This window comes from Trichechus manatus, unplaced genomic scaffold (genome assembly GCF_000243295.1).
Source record: "Trichechus manatus latirostris isolate Lorelei unplaced genomic scaffold, TriManLat1.0 scaffold00028, whole genome shotgun sequence".
In the NCBI taxonomy this organism is placed as follows: Eukaryota; Metazoa; Chordata; class Mammalia; order Sirenia; family Trichechidae; genus Trichechus; species Trichechus manatus.
Genome location: NW_004443964.1, coordinates 22,326,719 through 22,349,347, shown reverse-complemented (window position 1 = coordinate 22,349,347; position 22,629 = coordinate 22,326,719). Strand labels below are relative to the sequence as shown.

At 54.9% G+C, this 22,629-nt stretch overlaps 1 protein-coding gene across 1 annotated transcript; it reads right to left on the bottom strand.

The window, feature by feature from the left end:
* Positions 1-5,699: 5,699 nt before the first annotated feature.
* Positions 5,700-20,412, bottom strand: SLC4A1 (solute carrier family 4 member 1 (Diego blood group)). The gene is made up of 20 exons (XM_004374303.1): positions 20,332-20,412; positions 16,412-16,494; positions 16,192-16,285; positions 15,119-15,180; positions 14,075-14,255; positions 13,841-13,976; positions 13,245-13,368; positions 13,016-13,100; positions 12,677-12,861; positions 11,905-12,115; positions 11,473-11,676; positions 11,156-11,304; positions 10,868-11,062; positions 9,758-9,931; positions 9,286-9,375; positions 8,595-8,761; positions 7,843-8,096; positions 6,685-6,854; positions 6,430-6,603; positions 5,700-5,780 (listed from the first exon to the last, which is right to left on the bottom strand). Exons 2-20 carry the CDS (start codon positions 16,424-16,426, stop codon positions 5,700-5,702), a joined length of 2,751 nt encoding a protein of 916 aa, XP_004374360.1. The 5' UTR covers positions 16,427-16,494; positions 20,332-20,412.
* Between the last annotated feature and the right edge of the window lie 2,217 nt (positions 20,413-22,629).

The following is a 22,629-nucleotide window of genomic DNA, read 5'->3' as shown; positions in this document are numbered from 1 at the left end:
GTTCCATAGGATCAGCAAACATGAGAGCCCAGGCCCTTCCGTTTACACATGAAGAGAATGGCAAGCCAGAGACGAAAACTAATCTCTCAAAGCTCACACACCTTGTTAGCAGTAGAACCAGAGGAGAAAGGGGTTTATTACCGAGGCCAGGAGTCCCACCCCCCCCCACCACCACCAAGACTATAGGGCCCAAAGGGGCAGGGGGCCTAGAAGAATGAAGAGCAAAATACTGTTCCCCAAGTTCCAGGCTCTGCCTCCCCCTACCAAAGACACACTAGGGCTGTGTGTTGGTTCCTCCTCTTCAAGGACAATCCCACCCTGGCCTTTCACTAAAGTCAAGGATGCATTCTCTGAAGCAAAAAATGGTGCTAGGAACAGGGATTTGGGGTGTAGATAGGAAGAGGAAAGAAATGCTCAAGCAAAAGTCTTTGCTTCCAAGATCTCCCACTTGACTGGGAGAGGCTGTTGTTGTTGTTAGCTGCTGTTGATTTGACTACAATTCAACATGCATAAACAAGATTCAAAATGGAGAATGATGTGTAACCATAAGGAAGAATATAAACCTAGGGCCCAGAAGCTCAGAAGTGGGGGCCTTTGGAGACGTAAGGGAAGGCTTTATGGAAGAGGCAGCATTTCAGCCTCAGCATTTGGGCCTTGATGGGCAGGTAGTCTTCCTCATTAAAATAAAAAGACGTACCAACCGCATTAAAAAACCTTAAGTGAAAGAAAACTTTAAGCAATCTCTATCAAACCAGCGAGCACCAGGCAGCAGTTAAAGCAATGAATGGACTAGATATTCATAGAGCAGCACGGGTGAATCTTAAAACCACAGTGCTGCATACAAACAGGAAGCAACAGAATGAGACATAGTATTGATTATGTATAGAAATATACACACACAACAGACCAGTTGTAAGGAGACATTTTTGAGCCAACTTGGGAAATCTAATTGGGGATTGGGTATTAGATGAGACCAAAGTATTCTTGATAATACTGTTGGGTGTAATGATGGCATTGTGATTAGGTACGAAAATGTTCATTTTGGCGGGGGGATGCATAACTGAAGAATATAGGGGTGAAATGACATGGTATCTGGGATTTACTTTGAGACATTTCATTCAGCAAAGGGAAAAAAAGATGAGGCAAAATCTTCATAATTTTTGAATCTGGGAGATGAGTATACTGAAATTTCCATATTAAAATTTAAAACAATACATATTTTCAAGAATATATTCAGACAAAAAAGATACACACCAAACATGTTAGAATGATTTTCTATGGAGGGGGGAAGAAAATAGGAGTAGGCAATGAGGACAAAAGAGAATAAAGAATGTAGCAAACAAGAACGGTTGATGAAAGTACAAGAAGAGGAGAAAAAAAAATTCTATCCCCATAACTCTGCCACCCTGGCATTTTACTTTTTTTCTAAGCCTCTGACGCTGGTTCATGTGCTTACTCTTTCTGAGTGTTTGTCACTATGGTGGATACTTCACTTTGTGCCTCACTTAATGAAGAGATAGGAATGAATTTTTGCCTACTAACTGCCCGCACTGGGCTAAGACCTCTAGGTATGTGGTCGCGTTTTATCTTTTCATAACATTGTGACATAAGTATCATTATCTCCATTTTACTTAATGTGGAAAACTGAGAGTAAATCGCAAAGCTGGGACTGCAAACACCGCAACCTCAAAGGCCCAGGATCATGTGATGGTACCAAGCTGATCCAACAACTTCTTGATAATTATTGCTTTCAAGGTCTGCCTAGTTGTCTACTATATTGATGCTGGGTAATTTACTTACCACGCTCCTATTTCGGAGCACTTACTTGGGCTGTTTCCAGTTTTTTGCTTTCATAGACAGCCCTGTGAAGAACATCTTCAGGTACTGAGGTTTTTGATTCCGTTGAACTATTTCCTTACCAAACATGGGTTACTTTGTATTCACATAAAGATGTGGGCCTCATTATGGTGGTGCTCCATGTTGAGGTAGTTTCTGGAAAGGGTTTGAAATCACACAGAGTACATGTGTGTGTGTGTGTGTGTGTGAGACAGAGAGAAAGAAAGAGTGTATGTGTGTGTGTGTGTGTGTGTGTGTTGGGGGTGGGATGGGACAGAAGAAAAGTGTGTGTGTATGTGAGACAGTGTGTTGGGGTTGGGTGGGACAGAAGAAAAGTGTGTGAGTGTGCGTGTGTGCGTGTGTGTGTGTGTGTGTGTGTGTGTGTGTGTGTGTGTGTTGGGGGTGGGGTGGGACAGAAGGAAAGCCCCGAGGGGAAACAGGGAGGGGGCAGGCACCTTGGAGAGGCAGGAAACGCAGGAGGGGTGAGGTCTCAGGCCAGGCCGGAAGTTGCATCCCGGTTTGCTTCTGTGGCCTTCACATTTCCCTAATGTCCTCCTGGCTCAAGCTTCTTGGGCTTTGGGGTTGTGGGCAGAGGCCAAGAGGGATTAGGCTGGTTGTGGTCCAGCTGCCTCCTCTTTGCCCTGATACTCCCCAGCCCTGGGCCCCCCACCACTCAGTCAAGAAGGGCTTGGGAGACCATGCACACCCTCTGAATCTCTTCTAAGAGGGTAGGAGGAGTGGGGTGAGGCTGGCAGAGATCTGAGATCTATGCTCTGGGCCCTACCCCTATTGCTGTCAGTTCCTAAATCCAGGCTTCCACACTCGGTCATACATGCAGATCACCTAGGATAATGTTAAAATGCAAATTCTCATTCAGCTGGTCTGAGTTTTTTTACAAGCTTCCTAGTAATACTGTTGGTCCTCTAACCACATTCCAAGTAGGAAATCCCTAAGGAGCCTGGCCAGGGTCCCAGTCTCCCCTGCCCACCCCCCACACCAGAGCTCAGAATTGAGATAAAATACCTGGGGAGAGGGGCCTTAGGCCTTGATAGGGGGAGAAAGTTGTCTCCCAAATCAAGGCAGCACTTGTTCCTCTAATTCCAGATAATGGTGAGCTGGCTGGTCCCCCTGGAGATGGGAAGGGTCTGCAAGAGAGGATCTGCCTGGCAGGAAACAGACTCAGAGTGGGGACTGGCTTGCCCAGGGCCACACAGCCTGCTTTTTCCCTGGCAGGGGGCTGGGAACACCCTAGACCGGAGCCTTCTGCACAGAGGTCTCATAGCCTGGTCTCATAGCCTGGCTTCCAGGTAGGGTTCGTGGGGGCAGGGAATGGGAGTCTGGCAAGCCCTGGGGACAGGGCCAATGGCAGGGCTTCAGGGACACGCAGCTGCTGTGTGTAGGAGGTGGGCGGCTGCAACCCTTCTCCCTGGGGCGGTGTCAACTCTCCAGCCCCTTGGCGGCTGCCCTGGACAGCCTGGGAGGGGTCAACTGGGGATAGGCAGCAAGTAAATATAGACCCAGGGAAGGAAGCCAGACGGCCCAGCCGTGTGCTGCTGACCTCTTGCTAGAGGGCTGGGGAGGGTGGAAAGGGATTACATCCCTGCACCCTCCTCTCAGGGTGGATGACACCTGGCCCAGTAGCCCCCTAGATTTGCTGGAAGTGGGTGGGGGCAAAGGGCAGAGCCTCCCAAGGGGACTGGAGTGGGAGCAAGTGGAAAGTTGGTGAGGAGATACTGTTCCTGGGTGACCTACAGCAAGCTGCTTTCCCTCCCTGGGCCTCGTGTTTTCTTCTCTAGTGATTGCTCTCAAAGCTGCTGCCCAGCTGGATTACTCCAGGGTGAGGGACTGATCAGTCCAAAGGGACATGGGGTCCAAAAGTATAAGGGGAAAGGGCAAGTTCCCATCACAGGCCCCCCCACACCCCATGGGTCTTGCTTATTGCTGAGGGGAAGGATGCCCAGGGTGTAAATTCATCTCCCCCTGCTTTCTCACCCACTCACTGGGTGCTGGCCCTCTCCACTCTGGGGCCTCAGGGCCACCAGACCTGGTCCTCCCCCAGTCCCAGTGCCACACCCCACAGGGCTCTCCTCGCCCCTTCTGGCTGCAGCCCTGCACTGACCCCACAACATACACACCATGTCCACCAGGTCCAGCCAAGACCCCCCTGGACCCCCCATTCTGGGAAGGGGAATTTGAACAAGGCAGCTACTCCACCACAGACACATTTATTGTCAAAACATATTCCCAAGCATTGAGGGGAAAGGAGCTAGCCAAGCGGGTGACTTTTTTCCCCCCACTTTCAAGGAGCTAGGGGTGGGGGAGGGGGCAGGGATATAAAAATAACAATACCAGCAGCTAACATTTATTGAGCTCTTCCTAGATGAGCTCGGTGCTAAACAAGCCTTTACATGCATTGTCTCATTTAATCCTTACAACAACCATACAAGGTAGGTACCATTATCGTCCCCATTTTACAGATGAGGAAACTGAGGTGAAAAAAGGTAAAGTAGTAGTAGATGGCATCAGCTTTCAGGGATGCAGTTGAGAGCCTTCCAACGTTTCTCTTCTGTCACACACTGGTCCTTAGTTTTTCCCATCTTGCACCACTTTCAGTTCTTTCAACTCTTTTTATGTTTTTGTTTTTTTTAAAAAAATAGATTCTGCTCATGTCCTGGAGAGCCACTGTCTCCTACCCCAATTGGTCAAATCTGAGTTTGCTCCAAGATTCAGTTTGGGATGTGGTTGGGTACAGTGGGTCTCTAATTATAGGGGAGTCTGTGTGTGTGTGTGAAGCTCTTTAGATGGTGGAAGCTCTTAGAAAATACATAATTAATAAAATTACAACCCCAGCTCCCCAGCCCATCTCCCCACCTCTTCCCTATGTTCCTATCCCCTCCCCTACCCCCTAGCCAAATCTAGATCTGACTGAGTTTTCCCTCTCCCCACAGGGCGGGGTCTTAGTCACCTTTATGTCCACAAGGGCCCAGGGCCCTTAGTAAATGTTGGTAGAATGAATGAATGAATGAATGAATGAAGGCCATGTCCTTTGCAGAGCATAGAGGAGGGAGCTCAGGAGTCCTGAGTTCTAGCCCAGACTGTGTTCTCACCTGCAGTCCACCCTCCGGGTAGAGCCAAGCTTCTTGGCACTATTTGCTGGGTTACCCTCTCTGGCCCCAGGGGGTCACAGGGTGGGGGCTGGGTGTAGGAAGGGAGTCAGCAGGGCATCTTTGAGTGTAGGAAGGTGTATTGTTCAAGTAGAGGACAGCGCTCTGGCCTGGGAGTCAGGAGCCCTGGTTCAAGTGGTGGCTGTGCAGCTCAGGAGCTGTGTGAACTTGGGCAGTCTTGAAGAACAATACTGACTAATGTATAATAGTCCTTTCACATATTTTTGGTCCTTGGTTACCATCCTGTAACTTGGGTACTGTTATCAATATACTCATTTTACAGATTTGGATGCAGAGGCTGAAGAAGTCAAGGTACTTGCCCAAGGTCACATAGCAAGCTGGAACTTGAACCCCAGTCCACCCCTGGCCCTTGCTACTGCCCCTGTCTGTGGCATGAGGAGGTGGGCTCAGATCTGAGCCTTCCAGCACGGGATGCCTACATGGTAGCATGGCAGCAGGAGGCAATATCAAGTGAATCCCCTTACTTGGGCCTCTCTGGCCATCTCCAGCCAGAAAAGCCAGTCTAACCTTGTGGAAGGTTTCCTAAGCACCCCTTCCTTCCCCCTCCTCCCCGCAGTCCCAGGGCCTCAGCTGCTGCCCCAGGAGGAGGGCTATGAGTCCGTGAGATGCCCATGAACTTCTGCTTTTCCTGGGGTAGGGGGAGTGGGATGGCAGAGCAGGGGCTAGGGCCTGGGCCCCTCACACAGGCATGGGCACCTCATCATACTCATCCCGACCTTCCTGCTCGTCAAAGGTCACCTTGGCATCATCGGCATCCAGCTGGAGGGGTGGGGCAGGAAGGAGAGAGGGTGAGAGGCTGCTGGGCCACCAGAGCTCTCCTCTGCACTTAGGGTTAGAGATGGCTTGCTCTCTTGGAGCCTTGGACAAGTCCTGTCCTGTCCCCTAGCCTCTGACAATACAGGGGTTGGTCTAGACGAGAAGTTTTCAAAGGGTGAGGAGCCCCAGGGATCCGGTGTCCCAATAGGGGAGATCTGCAGAAGGTGGGCAAAGGCCCCACTTCACCAGGGCAGCCCCACGGTGACCTGTGTCACATTGTGGAAGAATTCTACTGGAGGAGCAACTCTGTTCAAAATGAGTCAGAAGACCACAGAACTAGCCACTCATGATGGTAACAGCTCAAGTGGCACACACCCTGTGTGCCTCTTAACCCTCTCAACAAACCCTGTCATTATCCTCGTTTTACAGACTATGAAAACCAAGGTACAAAGAAATGAAGCCAGGATTTGGACCCAGGTCCTACACCCAGACCTTGAACATGATGTTCTTTGCCTTCCCCAGTGCTGAGACTCACCCCTCCCATTCTCCCAGGCCCTCTGATGCCCCCTCCCTGCCCCTGGCTCTGGAGGTCCTGCCTCCCCGTCTCTGCCCTCCCCAAGATGCCCTCTCTGGTGGGCGGGCAGCTACTCACACACTGGAGCTCCAGGTTCCAGAAGATGAGTGGCAGTAGAAAGCGCCGCAGGGGCACAGTGAGGATGAGGACAAAGGGCAGGGCCAGTGAGGCAGGTGTGGACTTCACCACCCACAGCGCTACCAGGCAGAAGATCTGGATGCCCGTGAACAGGTGCATGCGCCAGGTCTTCACCTGTGGGCAGAGGCTAGGGTCAGTGCCTGCCCTACCCCAGCACCACTTACCCTGGGCTAGGCAGCTGGGAGAGCCCTATACCCGCTTGACGTAGGGCACATCTGGGTGGTACTTGGGTGGCTTAAACAGGAGCAAGATACGATCGAAGAGCTGGATGCCACTGAGGGATGTGACCCCCATGTAGAGGAAGATGCCAAACAGCACAGCCAGGGGAATGCGGGACAGGATGGGCTCCATGAAGATGGACAGGCCTGTGGGAAGAACAGCACACTGTCAGCCCCAGGTCATCCGGAGGACCAGTGCCAGCAGGGGGCAGGCCCAGGCTTGGGGCTGGGAAATAAAAACACGGGTACCATATAGAGCCCTTACCGTGGGTCTTTTTAATCCTCAAACAACCCCAGGGAGTTGGTATTATCCCCATTTTACAGATGAGAAAACCGAGGCTCAGAGAGGTGAAGCAAACTAAGGCCACACAGCTAGTAAGTGGCAGAGCTGGCAGGGTCAAACTTCTGCCTGCCTTACTTCAAAGTCCACTCTCCCAACCTAGTGGGGGTTACAGAGATTAAGGGAGTACATCTTTCCCCCTACCCCCCATTCCCAGCCTAGAATGCCTCCATTGCCCTCCACCTATCCAAATCCTACCCTTCTCCAGCTGACAGCAACCTCGCCTCCTCCATGGCACTGCCCACACTGAGCCCAGCTAGACTCTCCGCTGCTCCAGAGCTCAGCACAACCCCAGTGGCCCTTCTGTCTTTCCACCCTCCCTCCTTATTATGTCTGGAGATTTGCCCCTTGCATCAATCATAGAGCAGCTGAGCAGGAAGAGACCTCAGGTGCATCTAATGAACCCTCTTACTGTGCAGATGGAGAAACTGAGGCCCAGAGACAAGATGGGCACCGAGTCAGCAGCAGGGCAGAGCTGAAACCCACCATTCACTGGGCATCTATCTAGAGAAGGTCTAGTCTAGAGAAGGCCTCAGGCATGGAGGCCCCCTCCTTCCCTGCTCAGATGCCCATTCCAGGGCCTCAGGCATTTCCTCCAGGCTGCCCCTGTGTGGTGGATGTCCATGAATCATTGATGCTAGGGAGATGTGGGCAGCAGTGTGTGGGGAGACCTGGCTTCAGGGTGGGCAAGGCTGGAGGGGGCACTGAAGCCTAAAAGGCAGGGGCTGGAGGGCTGGGGCAGGAGGCAGGGCTGGGGGCTGGACACAAGCATTTGGGAGTGCGGCCCTCACTCACCCACGAGCACAGAGACCAAGAGCCCGCTGATCCGCTGCTCCTTGACCTCCTGGATCTGGGCCGCGGCCCCAGGGGTTCCGGCCTTGCCCATGACAGTGAGGGCGTTGGCATGGGTGACAGAACGCACGGTGGTGGCACTCAGCCAGGGCATCCCAAAGAGGGCAGCCACTCCGCCCATGCCCATGACCAGCAGCAGGTCCAGGTGGAAGCCAGAGCCCTTGACCATCTTGCGCTCTGGCTTGCTGATAATCAGCCTGGGAGGGTGGGCGGTCCGGGGTAAGAGGGTGTCTCGCCCACCGACATCCCCTCTGCCCCTTCCTTTCTTTCCAAACTTGGGACCCTCCATACCTCAGCTTTTCCTTCTGTGCTTATCACCCTTTGAATTCTCTGTTCTCCCTCCCTCCTCATCTTGGGAATCACAGACTCTAAGAGTGGAAGAATCTTTAAAATCATCTAGAACCTCCACAGGAAGATTGATCCTGATGAAGCTTGTATAGACCCATTTCAAGGTCCGGCACCTAATTTTGTAATTCTCATTTTGTATCCTTTTTCTTAGAAAGGACTCCCCAAATTATAAAACTTCAGGTCCCACAAAATCTGGACCTGCTGCTGCCTTCCATCGTTCTGGCTAGTCTGTAGGGTTGCACGCCTAGCAGAGCCTAGTGCTCCATCCTCTGTCTCCTGCCTGCCTCGAGCTGGCCCTGTTCCCTGCCTTTGACCCTCCCAGGCCCAGCTGCTCCCCTGGCTCTTACGTGGTGATCTGAGACTCAAGGAAGATGAGGATGAAGACCAGCAGGGCAGGCAGGGCAGAGGCGAACATCATCCAGATGGGAAATGTGGAATACAAGCCAAGTGGGTGAATGACCCAGCCCCGGGCCGTAGAGTTGGATACCATGAGGCCTTTGGGCACTTTGAGTTTCTGTGGGAGGGGGCAGCTGGTGAGAACACTAGGGGGAGGCTGGGGGTGGGGGGGGAGCCAGGGTCCTGGGAATCAGGCAGTTGGATTGGGAGCACTTGGGAACTTATGTATATTGAGCACCTACTATGTGCCCAGTCACTACACTAAGCCCTTTGCATACGTCTTCTCATTCCCAATTTTATAGATGAGGAAACAGAATCAGAGAGAATATGTAACTTGCCCTGCATCACACAGCTATTTGGTAGCAGAGCTGAGATTGACACCCAGATCTCCCTGGCTCCAAACGAGACTCTTTCCTATGGCCTTGGGTTAAGAAGTTAAGTGCAGAACCTGACCAAACCCCTTGCTTTGGCCAGAAGGGTCCTGTGGGCTGTGGAAAGAGCATGGGGCTCCAAGGGGAGGCAGGGATGGGGTAGGGGTAGTTCGAGTTGGCTTCAGTTTAGAGGAAGCTGTTCTGGAGAGGGGGAATGGAATGAAAAGCAGGATCAGGGTCCTGGGGTTTGAGGGCTGGGGGGAAGGGTCACCTGGGTGTAGGTGTCCTCGATGAAGAAATCCACCATGACCATGATTAAGATGGAGATGGGGACACCAAAGTCTCCGATGACTCTGCGCAGCTGGGGGTGGGTAGAAGGACCAGTGGTCAGTGCCCAGTTGTTACTCACCTCCAGCATCCCACCTGCCCTCCCTCTAGCCTCACCTTCACTGAGGGGCCCTGCTCTTCCAGGGTGATCCACCAGCATCTCATGACCTCAACTGTAACTGCTTCCTCTCTTTTTCCCTTGGCCTTGCCCCACCCCCTCCCAAGATCTATACCTAACTCCCCACCGAGTTCTCAGCCTAGGGACTAGGGAGGCTTGGAATTAGGAGGGGGCAAGCACAAGACATAGATGTGGGAAGCTGGGGTAAGAACGGGAACTAAGTACACTGCGGAAGCTGGGGGGCTTTGGACTGGGATTGGGTGGGGGAAGCAAGGGCAGGTGAGGAGGGTATGCTGACCTTTCCAGGGAAGTAGGAGCTGTTCTTGAACTTGCGTAGCATCATGGCAAAGAAGAAGGTGCCAGCCATAAGCACGAGCGAGAGGAGGGCTGTATTGGGCAGGGGGCGCAGGGGTTTGGGGTCCATCGTCACATTGGCTTCGTAGTACTTCTGCAATGGGTGTTCCTGGAATATCTGTAGCAGAAAACCAAGTCACACTGTTCTTCCTCAACCTTGGTTTGGGCTGGAAAGTATCAGCTAAATCCATCCAGCACCACCATCCATCCATCCATCCATCCATCCATCCACCCACCCATCCATCCATCCATCCATCCATCCATTCATCCATCTTCCTCAGCTGTCATGAGTACAGAGAGGCAATAGGATTCCTCAGCTTGGTTTTCAAGGATGAGAGGCAGGCTAGATTTGGGTGGGGTGGGCCATGGGGGCAATGATTGTGTGTGTGCGCGCACGTATGTAGGTGCAACCAGGGCCTGGGAGACATGAGAAGGCTGGAGAGTAGGAAATAAGTGAAGAGGTGGTTTCTAGAAGGGGCTTAAGAGATCTGGAACAGAAAGACCCACCAACCAACAGAATCGGGGCAGACATAGTGTCTACCCTTTCTCCAGGCATAGCTTGAGGTGACAGAGTTAGGGAGGCAGGGCATTCCGACCACAGGTCTTGCAGTTCTTGAGGGAGTGGGGGGACTCCAGAGCCCCCATGCCCTTTTCCCTGCTTGCAGCTTCCCATGGTCATACTCACCCATGCACATGTATGCACACTGTCACACCTGCCCACTAGTCACACCATGATGTGGTCATAAACATGGATAGGTGGACAGAGGGTGCCCTCTCGTGCACAGCCACCCTGCAGTCATGTCAAGAACACAGTCACCGCAGTAAACGTCAACGTGTACATGGTCACAGTCACACACAGTCACGTGTGCAGACATGTGAACAATGCAGACATATATGTTCCCACAGTTATATGTCATATGCACAGTCACACACAGGTGACAACAGAGGCATACAAATCCTATTTGGACATGGATGCAAAGACACCACAGGTACATAACCTTATCCACAGTCTCCCACATATGTTCGTACATGCTTTAACACCCATGGCCCCCACCTTGATCAGCTTGGAGAAGGTCTCATAGATGAAGATGAGGGAGATGAGGAAGGAGAAGATCTCCTGGGTGTAGCGGGAGATGAAGCGAACCAGGAAGCTGCCCTCAAAGGCCACCACTAGCACCACCAGCAGGATGAGCCAGAAGCCAATCCACACGCGGCCCACGATGTACTCCAGCTTGTTCTCTTCACAGAACTGCAGGGCAGAGGCAGAGGGCGTCAGACACCACACATGGACAGGTGGGGTCAGGGATCAGTCACAGGGTCAGAGTGGGCGGGACAGAGCTACCGAGTAGAAGGCTTCCTCGAACACAAGCAGGGGTCCTGAGAAGCCAACCACAAGCAGAGGCTGAGCCCCCAGTAGGGTGAAGATAATGCCCTGCACCGCAGTGGAGATGAGCAGTTCCGACACCCCCATCAGGTTCTTGGTCTTTTCTCCTGTGGGCAGAGGTCACAGTGGCGTCAAGGTCATTTCCAGGGACCAATAAAGCAAGTCATGGGCTGGCTGATGCAGGGTCCAGAGGGTCAGATGGGGTCAGAAGTCAGGGGTGGGGCAGAGGCCAGAGGGTGGGAGGTGAGGGACAGGGGGCAGACAGAGACACTGACCCAGGAGGCCACCAAAGGTGATGGCTGGTGACAGGGCGGCAAAGTAGATGAAAATGACAGCAGCCAGGACCTGGGGACTGAGAGCGTCCGTGATGTCACTCAGGTAGTGGGTGTAGCGGCGCCGGATGTCCCTCACCAGGCCCCCAAAGAACTGGCCTGTCCGCTGCAGAGGGTCTTCAGGTTCCCCTGGACCCCCATTCAGGTCTGTGGAGGACAGAACCATGATTGGAGGGGGTGATGGGGTTGTGGGGGGCATTGTCTGATGGGAAGCGGTGGCCGAGGAGGCTGGGAAGCCTGGGGCTGGGGAGAGGTGTAGAGGGGTACTTGATGGGAGGTGGGGGTGTTCAGAGGAGGCAGGGGCTCACAGGGCTGTGCTGGGGTATCTGAGGATCTATCGGGGCTAGGAAGCCTTGGGCTGGGCAGGGCAGGTACCTAGGCCCTTGAGGAAGCTTGGGTCTGGCTCGGCAGTCCTGCGCTGGTAGCGCCTCCGTAGGAGCTCCTTCTGCACGGGCACCAGGCTGAGCAGGGCCTGCTCGGAGGAGGCGTCCGTGGGGGGCAGCACCAGGCTGCAATCCAACAAGTCTTCCAGGGAGCTCACCAGGTCCTCCCGGCTCTGGGCTAGGTACGCATCTATGCGGAACACCTGGGAGCAAGAGAGAGGATCAGGGCTGCCAGGACCTGCTGAGCAAAAGGACCCAGGAGTCCACAGCCAGAGTCTCCAGGGACTAGAACCTTCTCACCCAGCTCCTTGCTGTGGAACTGCTTTTCCTGCCCCCTTCCTATCCCTACTCCCCACTAAGAAAGGGCTTCAGGAAGACACACAGGGGCCTTCCGTAGGGAAAGGAGAAGGGGCTAAAGCAAACCAGATAGGTTATAGCAGACCAGATGGAACCAGGCCAGACCAAGCCAGTCCTAACCGGGTAGAACCAGGTCCGAGTGGGCCAGACTAGATCAGGCCAAGCCAAAGTAAACCAGATCAGATCAGACAGAGCTAGACCAGACTTCACAGCCAGGACTGACCCTGGCCAGATGGCACAGAAGCAGCTGAATCGGGTCGAATGGGTCAAGCTAGTGAACCTGAAGTAACCCAGACCAGTAGAGTTCAGAGAATGAACCTCTGCCACCCCCACTCCTCCACTCCCCCTCCTATCTCTTCCCAGTCACCGCCCCTTTCTTGGCTTCCCCCTCCCCAGCTTCTCCTCACCCTCTCTGACATGAGGGTGGCAGCAGCCCGGCCCAGCTGGGTGTAGTTAATGCGGGGCTTCTCGGGGCCCAGCAACACGAAGAGGAAGCGCACAGGCACGGGCAGCTTCACGGCCTCCTCCAGCATTGCGGCCTCCTGCAGCCGCACGAAGCCCAGCACAGGCCGCTCTAGGAAGGCAGCGTAGCCTATGGGGAGGGTGAGTGGTCAGGCCAGGCTGGAGTGCAGGGTGGGTGGACTTGAGGGAAGGGCCTGCTGGGTCCCAGTTTAGGGAGAGGCAGGCTAGGCCAGGTCAGGAGGTGGAAGCAGTAGGGTGTCTGAGTGAGGGATGGAGCTGCTTACCCACTAGCACCAGGGTGGCCTCTGAGTCTGGGGGAATCTTTTCCAGAATTCCAGATGGCAATTGCTCTTCTGTGCCCCTGTCTTCCTGTTGGAAGGAGGATGGCAAGGGGAGCCCTCAGGCCACTGTGTCCCCAGAGACCTGAGCCTCCAGCCCTTCCTCCCCTGCCCACTCTCTCGTTCTGGTTGGGGGCTTTTCAGCTCTCCTCATGCACACCTGGCACAGTCTCACCTTCCCACAGAAGAGCTGTGTCTCCAGTGAGGGCTGTTGGGGGAGCAGAGGCTCTAAGGGGTCCCCAGAGTGTGTCAGAACCATGGGCTTCAAACTTCCCAGGGCCTTCAGGTCTTCTGCATGGCTGCAGGATTCAAAACAGGGGACATGGGTTGAGTGAACTGTCCAGGCTGGGCTGTGGAGTTATGTGGCAGAAGCAATCAAGGGTAGACACCAAGTGGGACTTCCCAGTGACCAGACCACGGAGACCCTGGGGTAGGAGAATCAGAGGAGCTTCTTACAGCATGGATGTAAGTGATGGCCTCCATCTAGAATGGCTAGGTGGAGCCAGAAAACTGGATGGAGGAAAGGGCCTTGAGAGTCTGCCCTCCTGGGAACTGGTGGCCTGGGAGGGCTTAGGTCCTCAGACTGCTGTCCCCAGCTCTGAGCATGGAGACATGGTCACCTCTTGAGGTGTGTTAGAGACAGGAGCAATAGTGGAAAAAGAGTGGGCCTCAGACAGGTGGGGGAAGGGCCATCTGGAGGCCTCAGGGAGACCTTGGGGCAGGTGGGCAAAGGCAGGTAGGTCCCATGGAGTGCCCTGGTGGCAGGGGCACCTGTGTTTGAGCAGCAGGGCCCGAAGCAGCTCATCTCGGTCCTGAGGCCGGACCTGCTCATCATAGATAAACCTGTCCAGCAGCTGGTTGGCCACCCCGGGCAGGGATGTCTCCGGCAGATCCAGGAGGACGGTGCCTGCAGACAGGGGAGGAATGAGCTGGGCAGTGGGACCTGGGCCCTCTTTCACCCCCAGGCTTCAGGTGCAGGGACCACAGAGGGGCCCGGAGCCTCACCCTTGGCAAAGGCTCTCTGCAGCTCCAAGAGGCTCCAGAAGGTGAGATAAGACAGGTGTGGGCGGCCCCAGGCCCCGTCCTCCCCCAGGTTTTCCTCCACTCGCATCCAGCGTGCTGCCTCCATCCAATGAGGCTCCCTGTTCGTCTCGTCCATCACCAGTTCCTGCAGCTCCACGTAGACCTGCAGCCCCACAGGCCAAAGTTAGCCCACCAGGCCCAGGGCTAAGCATGGAGAGGCTGGAACCCCAGGGCATAGTGGTCACCCAGAACCTGCACTCAATAGGCTCCCGAGAAATGCTTGTGGGAGGCTCAGGGCCCTGAGGACTTACGGGCAGACCCTGGGCTCAGAGGGGACAGTCGGGAGCTCTGGCCTGGCCTGGGGGTGTTGGCTGAGGTGGGATGCTTAGGGAGATGTCTGAGGGTCCCGTGTGGAGCACTTTGGGAGGTAGCCCACACCTCTGGCTCTATTCCCCAACTCTATACCAGAGGGATTTGGAGAACTTCTGGACCTAAAGGAGTACTGGGGTGGCCACTTTGGAAGGAAAGGAGAGGGAAGCCAAGTCCAGGTGGCTCAGGCTAAAGAGGGCTTTGGAGTCATTGGGTCAGTCTTTTGTCCCCAAGATTGTTGAGGGGGTATGTGACTCAGCATGTCCTTGAGTTTTCTTGGGGTCAGGTGACCTCTCTCAGGGACCTAGCTGAGAGGAGGCCCAATTCCCTAACCAGCTAGACAGGATGGGGGCCTCTGGGGTACCTGGGCAGAGGGGGCAGTGTTTTAATTCTGTGCTCCCCCAGTGAGGTAGCCTAGGCTAGGCCAGGGCGCCTGGGACTCAGACCACCATCAGTCAGTTTATCTCTGCCCTAGGGGCCCAGGTCTCCCCTCCTCACTGAGGGGTATCCTCTTCCCTTCTCCCTACTTCCTGGGATCACCACTCCTTTTCTGCCTGTTTGTGGGCAGAAAACCTGCCTTCCCCTGCCTGCCCTCGGCAGAATGGTAGGTCCCAAGGGCAGCATGGGAAAGGGAATGGGGGAAGCTGGGGTCCTCACCTCATGGATGTGTGGGTGCCATGTGGTGTGGTAGTCTGTAGCTGTTGGCTCTGTGAAGGCAGCTGAAAACCAGAGGCTGGTTACTGTTTTCCCCAGACAATTCCCCACGCCTGAGGGGCCCTTGAAACCCCTCGTACCGCCCGCCATGAATCTCAGAGACCCAGGCATGGGATGGCTTCCCATTCCCTCCCATTACCTCTGGGTCAGGACCCTGGGAACCCCACCCTACCATTGCCACTCAGTGGGCTGCTGCCCCCATGCCTGTTCTTGGTCCTGCCCAGCCCTGTCACTGCCCATCTGAGCATTGTCGAGGACCCCTGGGGATGGCCCCTCCTCAGTGATGGTAGAGATTGGAAAGTTCTGAACAGCCATTTTCAGGATGATCCTAGGGTCTCCTTCCTCTTCTACCTCTTCCTCTGCCACCCCCTAGAACCAGATTCCCTTCCTTCTTCCCACCTGCCTCAATAGTCTCGCCAGCCCAGTGACTTCCCACTGCTGTCACGCTGAGCTCTGGACTCCAGGGTGGCCAGCCCCTTATATGCCCTCCACCCCACCCAACTCCCAGCCCTCATTTCCCAGAGGGGCCTCTTGTCTTCAATGCTGATTGCCAGTGCTTAAGTCCTGTTGATAGTAAACAGGGCCCTGCCTGGGGCTCCCCACTGAAGACCTTGAACAGGCCAAGGAAGGTGGTACCTTTCTGCCCTGGGAGTCCCCACAGGTCCCCCATTTCTCAAGACCTCTGGGCCCAGCAGACAGAACAATGTTCCCAGAACAGGCCCAGTGCCTGGCCTAGAAGCTGGCATTGGATGGTCACCTGTGTCAAACGGGCCTGGCTGCCCTCTCACCCATTCAGGGGCATGGAGACAGGTGACTGGCCTTGCCCCCACCCCCTAGTCTCCTCCTGTGATCATTTCAAACAAAACTCTGTTTATCCTTCAATCAGCCAGGATTGTGGGGAGAACTGGCCCTGTGGTGGGGTGGTGGGGTAGAGAAGGGGAGAGGTCAAGTTCCCCGACTGACTGACCCAGGACTCAGCAGCTCATCCCCGGCAGACGGACAGAGGTGGCGCTCACCTGCTGGTTCCTCCACCTGGTACTCCTCGAGAACACCTGGGTCTTCATAGTCCTCCAGCTCCGGGTTCTCCCCCATCACCTGTTCATACTCATCCTGTGGGGAATGGCCATCAGGGCCTGCCTGTGAGGGTTCCTCATCCCCTCTCCCCATGAAGGTAGGAGCCCAGGGCCAACCACCAGAGCCCCCAGGTAGGAGCCCTGCAGATGCCAGGAGACCCACCTGCAAATCCCCCATGGTGCTCTCCTGAGTGTCCTGTTGTCTGCAGCAATCTGAGCCCGCAGCATAACCCGCCCTGTGGGTCCCTGCAGGGGAGGGGCACAGGCTGAGGCACAGGGCATCCAGGGGTCTCTGAAGCCTCCACCAGAGGAGGTTGCATTTCATGGAGGGATCCCAGGTGCTGGGAGATGGTGGGGTCAAAGGAAGAAAGTGGGGGTGGAGTGTAGGGGAACGAGCTGGATTTGTGGGTGCAAAGGCCCAGGGCTGGGAGAGCTAGGACAGCGCAAGGAAGAGGAAGCTTGGGGGCTGGCATCAATCTGAGTATCTTGTGGAGGGCGGGAGGGGGTGTCCTTCAAATCCGACTCCCTCGTCCATACACCAGTCCTCACCTGGCTTCTTTTCCTGCCCATCCTCAGGACTCAGCCAAATGCAGGGGCATGACCTGCCCCCAGTTCAGGGGCCCTAGCTCCCCTGAGGGTCTCCACAACACACCCCAAATATCCCCCCTAAATGACTGCCTCAGGCTGAGGGTGGGATTGCAGCATCGTTGGAGTGTGGTGGGCACAGTGTCCCTGGCACTGCCTCTCTGCGTTGAGGGAGGGGAACATTTCAAACCTGTATGATATGGTCTGCTTCTGTCCCCTACTCCATCTTGAGCCCCACACCCCTGCTCTCTCCCTACCTGTCCCATTGGCCTCCTTGTGGTTCCTGGAAGTCACCAAGCCCTTCCATGCCCCAGGGCCTTTGCATATGCGGTTGTCTCAGCCTGCATGTGCCACGACCCCACACCTCTTAGCCCTTTTCAAATAGCAGCCCAAATGTCGCCTCTTCAGATAGGCCCTCCCTGACCATCCTTGTGCTCACTAAGCCAACCTGTCATTTTCTGGTTTCTTGAATTATCTATGCTACCTTGCCTGACACTGCCTCTAGAAGAGAAGCTACATGAGTGCAAAGACTGTCTCAATCCCCACTGAATCCCCCACTTCCAGCAGAGTGGTTGGCACATAGTAGGTGCTCAACAAATATTTGTTGAGTGAAAGTAACAATGGCTCCCAACTGCAGGCTTGGGGCTCTGCGACTGGGGAGCCAGGATGACTACGACTCAGCCAGGAGGCCACTGAGCCCTTGGCCTCAGTTTCCTCAGTTGTGTGCCTCACAAAGAGGTAGGTATACCCCCTTAGGGATGTGAGGACAAGCCAAGGGACGGGCAGGGCTCCCTTAAGGTGGCCCCAGGCTGGGTATGGAGAGACTTCCTTTTCCTCTCTCACCTGCTGCAGCACAGGGAACTGAGGTTTAGGTCGGGCCGGTGTTTGGGTCAGGTCTACAGGCGTGCCCACCCTGTGCCTGGCATCATGCTGAGCACTGGGCTGCTGAGATGACCAAGACACTGTTCCTACTCTCAAGAAGCTCCTAGCCCAGACTCGGGAGACAATCTGGGAACACATGGCAGGCTGTCCCCCAAACGCAAGAGGCCAAGGATCTGTATGGCAGGAGGAAGAGTAGGACTTCCTAGGGGATGGGGGATGGAGTGTCCCTGGAGGAGAGGCCACTGGAGCTGGGTCTAGAAGCACAGGTGGGACTTGATGGTCTGAGAGGTGGGAAAGGATAGCCCAGGTGTGAGGAATGGTCGGGCAGGTGTGCCGAGGAAGACTGTGCCAGGCATGGCCAAGTGTCATGCGCAGGAATAGAGCAGGCATTCTATGCAGAATAAACTGTACAAAGAACTTCCTTTCTGAGGAACGGGTAGCCCTACAGTCCTTAGAGATAGCGAATGGGGCATAGCTGAGCCCCACCCAACTGAGGAATGGGAGGGGTCCCTGCCTTGAAGTGTTGAGGGGGGCAGTGATGACCGTAGGAGGATCCCAGAGCGGGAAAATTGGTTTGTCCCTTGAGGATCCTGGTCACGTCACACAACTTTTCTCTCTCCTCCTTCTCTCCCCCCCTCCCCAAGTTGTCTTCCCTTCCTCTTCTCTCATCTCTCTCTTACCTGTCATATTGGCCTCCTTGTGGTTCCTAGAACTCACTGAGCACCTTCCCTGCCCCAGGGAGTTGTCTCAGTCTGAACGTGCTCCCCGCCCCCACACACAACAGCCTTTCTCACATCTCAGTCCTTCTTCCTCTGGCCTTGCCCACTCCCCCTCCTGGGCCTCAGTTCTTGAGTAGCCTTAAGGGTATCTAAGCCTTAGGTGCTAAATGTCCACCTGTGGAGCTGGGACTGTGGTCTCAATTTCCCCATCTGAGAGGTGGGATGGTCAGAGGGGCCTTCCAGAGCCAGAGAGTCCAGAGATCCAGGTTGCTTCTCTGCCACTGACTGGCCAAATGGCCTTGTGTGGCTCCCAGACTCTCTCTAGGCCTCAGTCACCCCATCTATACATGGGAGTGCTATCTCACCGTGGTTCTGAGACATCAGTGAGAGAGAAGAGAGGAGAACAGAGGTGCCTTGAACTCAGCCAGGGTTTTGGAGGATGTATCCATGACTCAGATTGCTGGTCTGGCTCAGCACAGTTGCCCCCAGCCTCAGGCCTTGTTCTGCCCTCCACTGATAAGGACTCAGTCCCCAGTGGCGGCCCTGGGCCTGGAAGCACGCCAAACACCTGGCCAGTCAGCCAGCCAGCCGGCCAGGGGAAGGCCAGATAAGGGTGAGTGGGGCATCTGGGGCCCAGAAGTTGGGAGGAGTAGTGGACAACACAGTGGGGCAGAGGCTGGCAGGGGGAAGCAGATGACAGGGAGAGCTCCCTGGTGGCATGGCACCCTTTATGTAATCGCCCCCACACCATACCAAGAGCTGTACCGCCTTATCTTTTATAATCCTCAAACCCTCTGTAAAGTGGGTAATACCATTAGCCCCATTTTACAGATGAGAAAGCTGAGGTTTGGAGAGATTTGCCTGCTTCAGTCACCCAGTAGGTGGGTACCAGAGGCAGGATTAAACCCTGGCCTACCTGACTCCAGCTGCTTCTCTAACCACTATGCCGAGGTGCCTCTCGGAAAAGAAAGCAGCTATTCCTATTAGAAGTGGTTTAGTGTTAGTGGTTAAGAGCATGGACTCTGCAGCCAGACTACCTGAGTTCAAATTCTAGCCCTGCGTCTTATTAGCTGTGTGACTTTGGGCAAGTGACTCAATCTCTCTGTGCCTCAGTTTTCTCACCTGTAAAATGGGGGTAATAATAATGGTTCCTACTTCACAGACCTGTTGTAAGCATTCACTAAGTTCACATATAAAGCGCTGAGAACAGTGTCTGGCATACACAGAGAGCGAGGTAAGTGTTTGCTACCAACACTGTTGGTACTGGGGATTGAGGTCAGACTTGCTATCTTCATCACTCATCTCATTTTCCTTCATTCCCCAGGAGCTGAGCTTGAGCTAAGTGCTTTGAGAGCCTCAGGTTGAGGAGGGCTCCTCCGTTCCCTTCAAACACTCCCCAGGATGAAGACAGTCCCAGATCCCCTTGACAGATGCTCTGGAAGTGTCCCAAATGGAAAGCAATGTCAGCTGACATCTTGCCTCCTAGTAGGAGAAGGAGTGGCCTGGGGACCCCTGTGAGTGGAGGAAAGAAGGGGCTGGGTAGCTGATACTTGAGTCTGTGGGACACAAGGAGCTGGTAAAGAGGAGCTAGCCAAGGACCCACACCTGGAAGGGGACCAGATTTGCCTCCCACACCCCCCCTGCACCAGGCACACATACCTCTGCTGCCATGCACCAGCCTCCCACTCCTGACGCCCGCCACCCCGCTTTCCCCGGCTGCAGGTGCCAATAGGCCTATGCCCTTAGGGGCAACAACATACCTCATGACATTCTCACCCCATCCCTTGGAGGTTGGGCTGCCTGTGCACACCTGGGCACAGATTCACACTGAGCACCTGCAGAGCCCCCCAGGGCAGGTGCCGCAGGACCACTCCCCACCCCTCCCTGCCCTGCCCACCTGCTTACGAGCCTCGGGGTCCCTCAGCAAACTCTTGCAGCAGCGGGTGCCCTCTGCGACCAGCCAAGCTCCCGCCCGCTCTAGCAGCGCCCCGGGGGTAGCTCCCAAACCCCTGACTCATGCCCCCGCCTCCTAATCTGCCCGCCCCATGGGTCCCAGGATCCCTGGTGCACCCCCCGCCCAGCTCCCCCTGGGTGCCTGGCAAATAGAATTATCTTTCACCCACATCTGGACAGCTGTGAGGCTGGCCCACCCCACCCGCCCAGTCAGCCCCCCGAGGCCTCCCGTGGCCCTCCTGGCCCTGGGTTTCTCCTGGGTCTTCCTTCGTGGACTGAGGTTTGACAGCTGGATTCTCAGAGCTTCAGCCTCTTGGAGTTGCACCAGCCTCTGGAGGGCCTTGTCCTGCCTCTGCCCATCCCCTTGCCAGACCCCTCTGCTCAGCTTGGTGTCTCTCTGCGTCCCTCCTCAGCGCTCACTCTGTCCCTGCAGCCTTCTCCAGGGGACCTGCTCAGTGCTCACGGGCCCAGGCAGCCCCCTCCCCTCCTTGCCCCAGCCTAGAAGCCCTCACGGCCCTGTCCCCAAGACCCCAGCCGGCTCCGAAGAGCTGGCTCCTGGTAGTTAAAACACTGACAGTCAACCCAGTGACATCACTAGGGAGGCGGGGGGTGTGTGGACCACACTGGGTGACATTGTCAGAGGGGGTGACACCAACATGACTGTCTATAAAATTTTCGTGCAGTGTTTCAGCAGAAATTTATTATTTTTTAATAAAAATATCACTGTAGTTAGTTATAACAACAAAAACATTTTTTGTAAACCCAGCTTACAGGTATCAATATACCTACAAGGCGAAAACTCTATGCTGATTTACTTTTTGAACCTTCTAATGTGCTCTGGTTGGAGCTGTCTTTATCACCCAATCACAACGATGCTTTGAATCACGTGGTTTCGTCTGCATGTGCTACAAGCGAGCACTATTGTTTTGTTGCAGCCAGTGTTTTTATAGTTGCTGATTGTGTCAAATTTTCTGGTGTTTTAGCTACAGTATTGTGGTAATTAGCATGGGGGGTTGATACCATGAGTTACTGCACTGAGTGACACCAACCCTAGTGACGCCACTGAGTCAACCTGAAACAATGCCAGGGCAACAAAAACAACAGTCCCCACACCGCGCTCCATGGCTCACAAAGCCCCAGTGTCTGGGCACACTGGCTCCTCTGTCAGCTGCCTGGCCCAGGCCCCCGGGCCAGAGAAGCTGCATTCTCGGCCTCCGCTATGCCCATAACACCCCTCCCCACACACTCCCCACAGGAGGGCACTGTCTCCACTCCTGGGGGGCGCCTGAGACCTTATCACTTCTCTCTGGGCTCTGGTTGCTAAAGAGACCATCTTAAAGGAAGCTGTCCTAGCCCCGCTATGACACTGACTGGCTGGGAGACCCTGGGCCAGTCACTGCCCCTCGGGCTTCAGTGAGTTCTGGGTTCCATGTCCGCCAGCTTGGGGACTCCCTGGTTCAGACGCAGAACAATAGAAACCCAGAGACAGGGACAGAGAGATGGGCATATCCAGTGAGTACACAGCCACTCTCTAGGTCCCCACTGCAAGGTGGCACTGTGCTGGGTCCTGGCAGAGTTAAAAGGGCTGAACCAGCATCCCCCTGCTTATGGAGGACCTGCTCCAGGCCCGGGGCTCAGGCTCAGGCTTTATCTGGTGGTCACACTTGATCCTTACCACCCCACCCCCACACACATGTTTTACAGAGGAGGAAACTAAGGCCACAAGAGGTAAATTGGCTTCCCCAGTAAAAGGAATAACCACATGGAGCAGGCAGCTGCTCCACAGAGGGCCCTGGGCCAAGCTCTTCACACACATTAGCTTACTGGACTTTCTAAAACTTGCCAAGAAAGGCACTGTTTGTTGTTATTTATTCCCCTCGTACTGATGAGGAAGCTAAGGCCCCGAGAGTTAAGCGACTTGCCCAGGGCCTCTCAGCTGGTGAAGCTAAAGCCAGGTCTCAGACCCCGCAATCTGACTGCAAAGCCGAGCCCTGTGCCCTCTCCTGCCACCCTGAACTTCACGCCATCAGGAACAGAGAGAGGCCCCGGCAGAAGGAGCCTGCGAATGCCTCCTGCTCCAGTCTTGGTGCTCCTCTCCAGCTGGCAGGATCTGGGCTGGCTTCCTGTGGCCTCTGGCTGTGAAAACCAAGTTAAGGACCTGCCCCCCAACACACACTGCTCAGGGGCCCAGCCGTTTGCCCCTCTGCCTGCCCCAAGAGGCAGCTGAGTGCAGGAAGCAGCA

Excerpts from the sequence above, each read along its gene's own strand:
- SLC4A1 (XM_004374303.1), bottom strand. Across the intron at positions 11,063-11,155 it reads TCGAGGAAGCCTTCTACTCG|TTCTGTGAAGAGAACAAGCT; the intron begins GTAGCTCTGTCC and ends TCTGCCCTGCAG. Across the intron at positions 9,376-9,757 it reads GCTCCTACTTCCCTGGAAAG|CTGCGCAGAGTCATCGGAGA; the intron begins GTCAGCATACCC and ends ACCCACCCCCAG.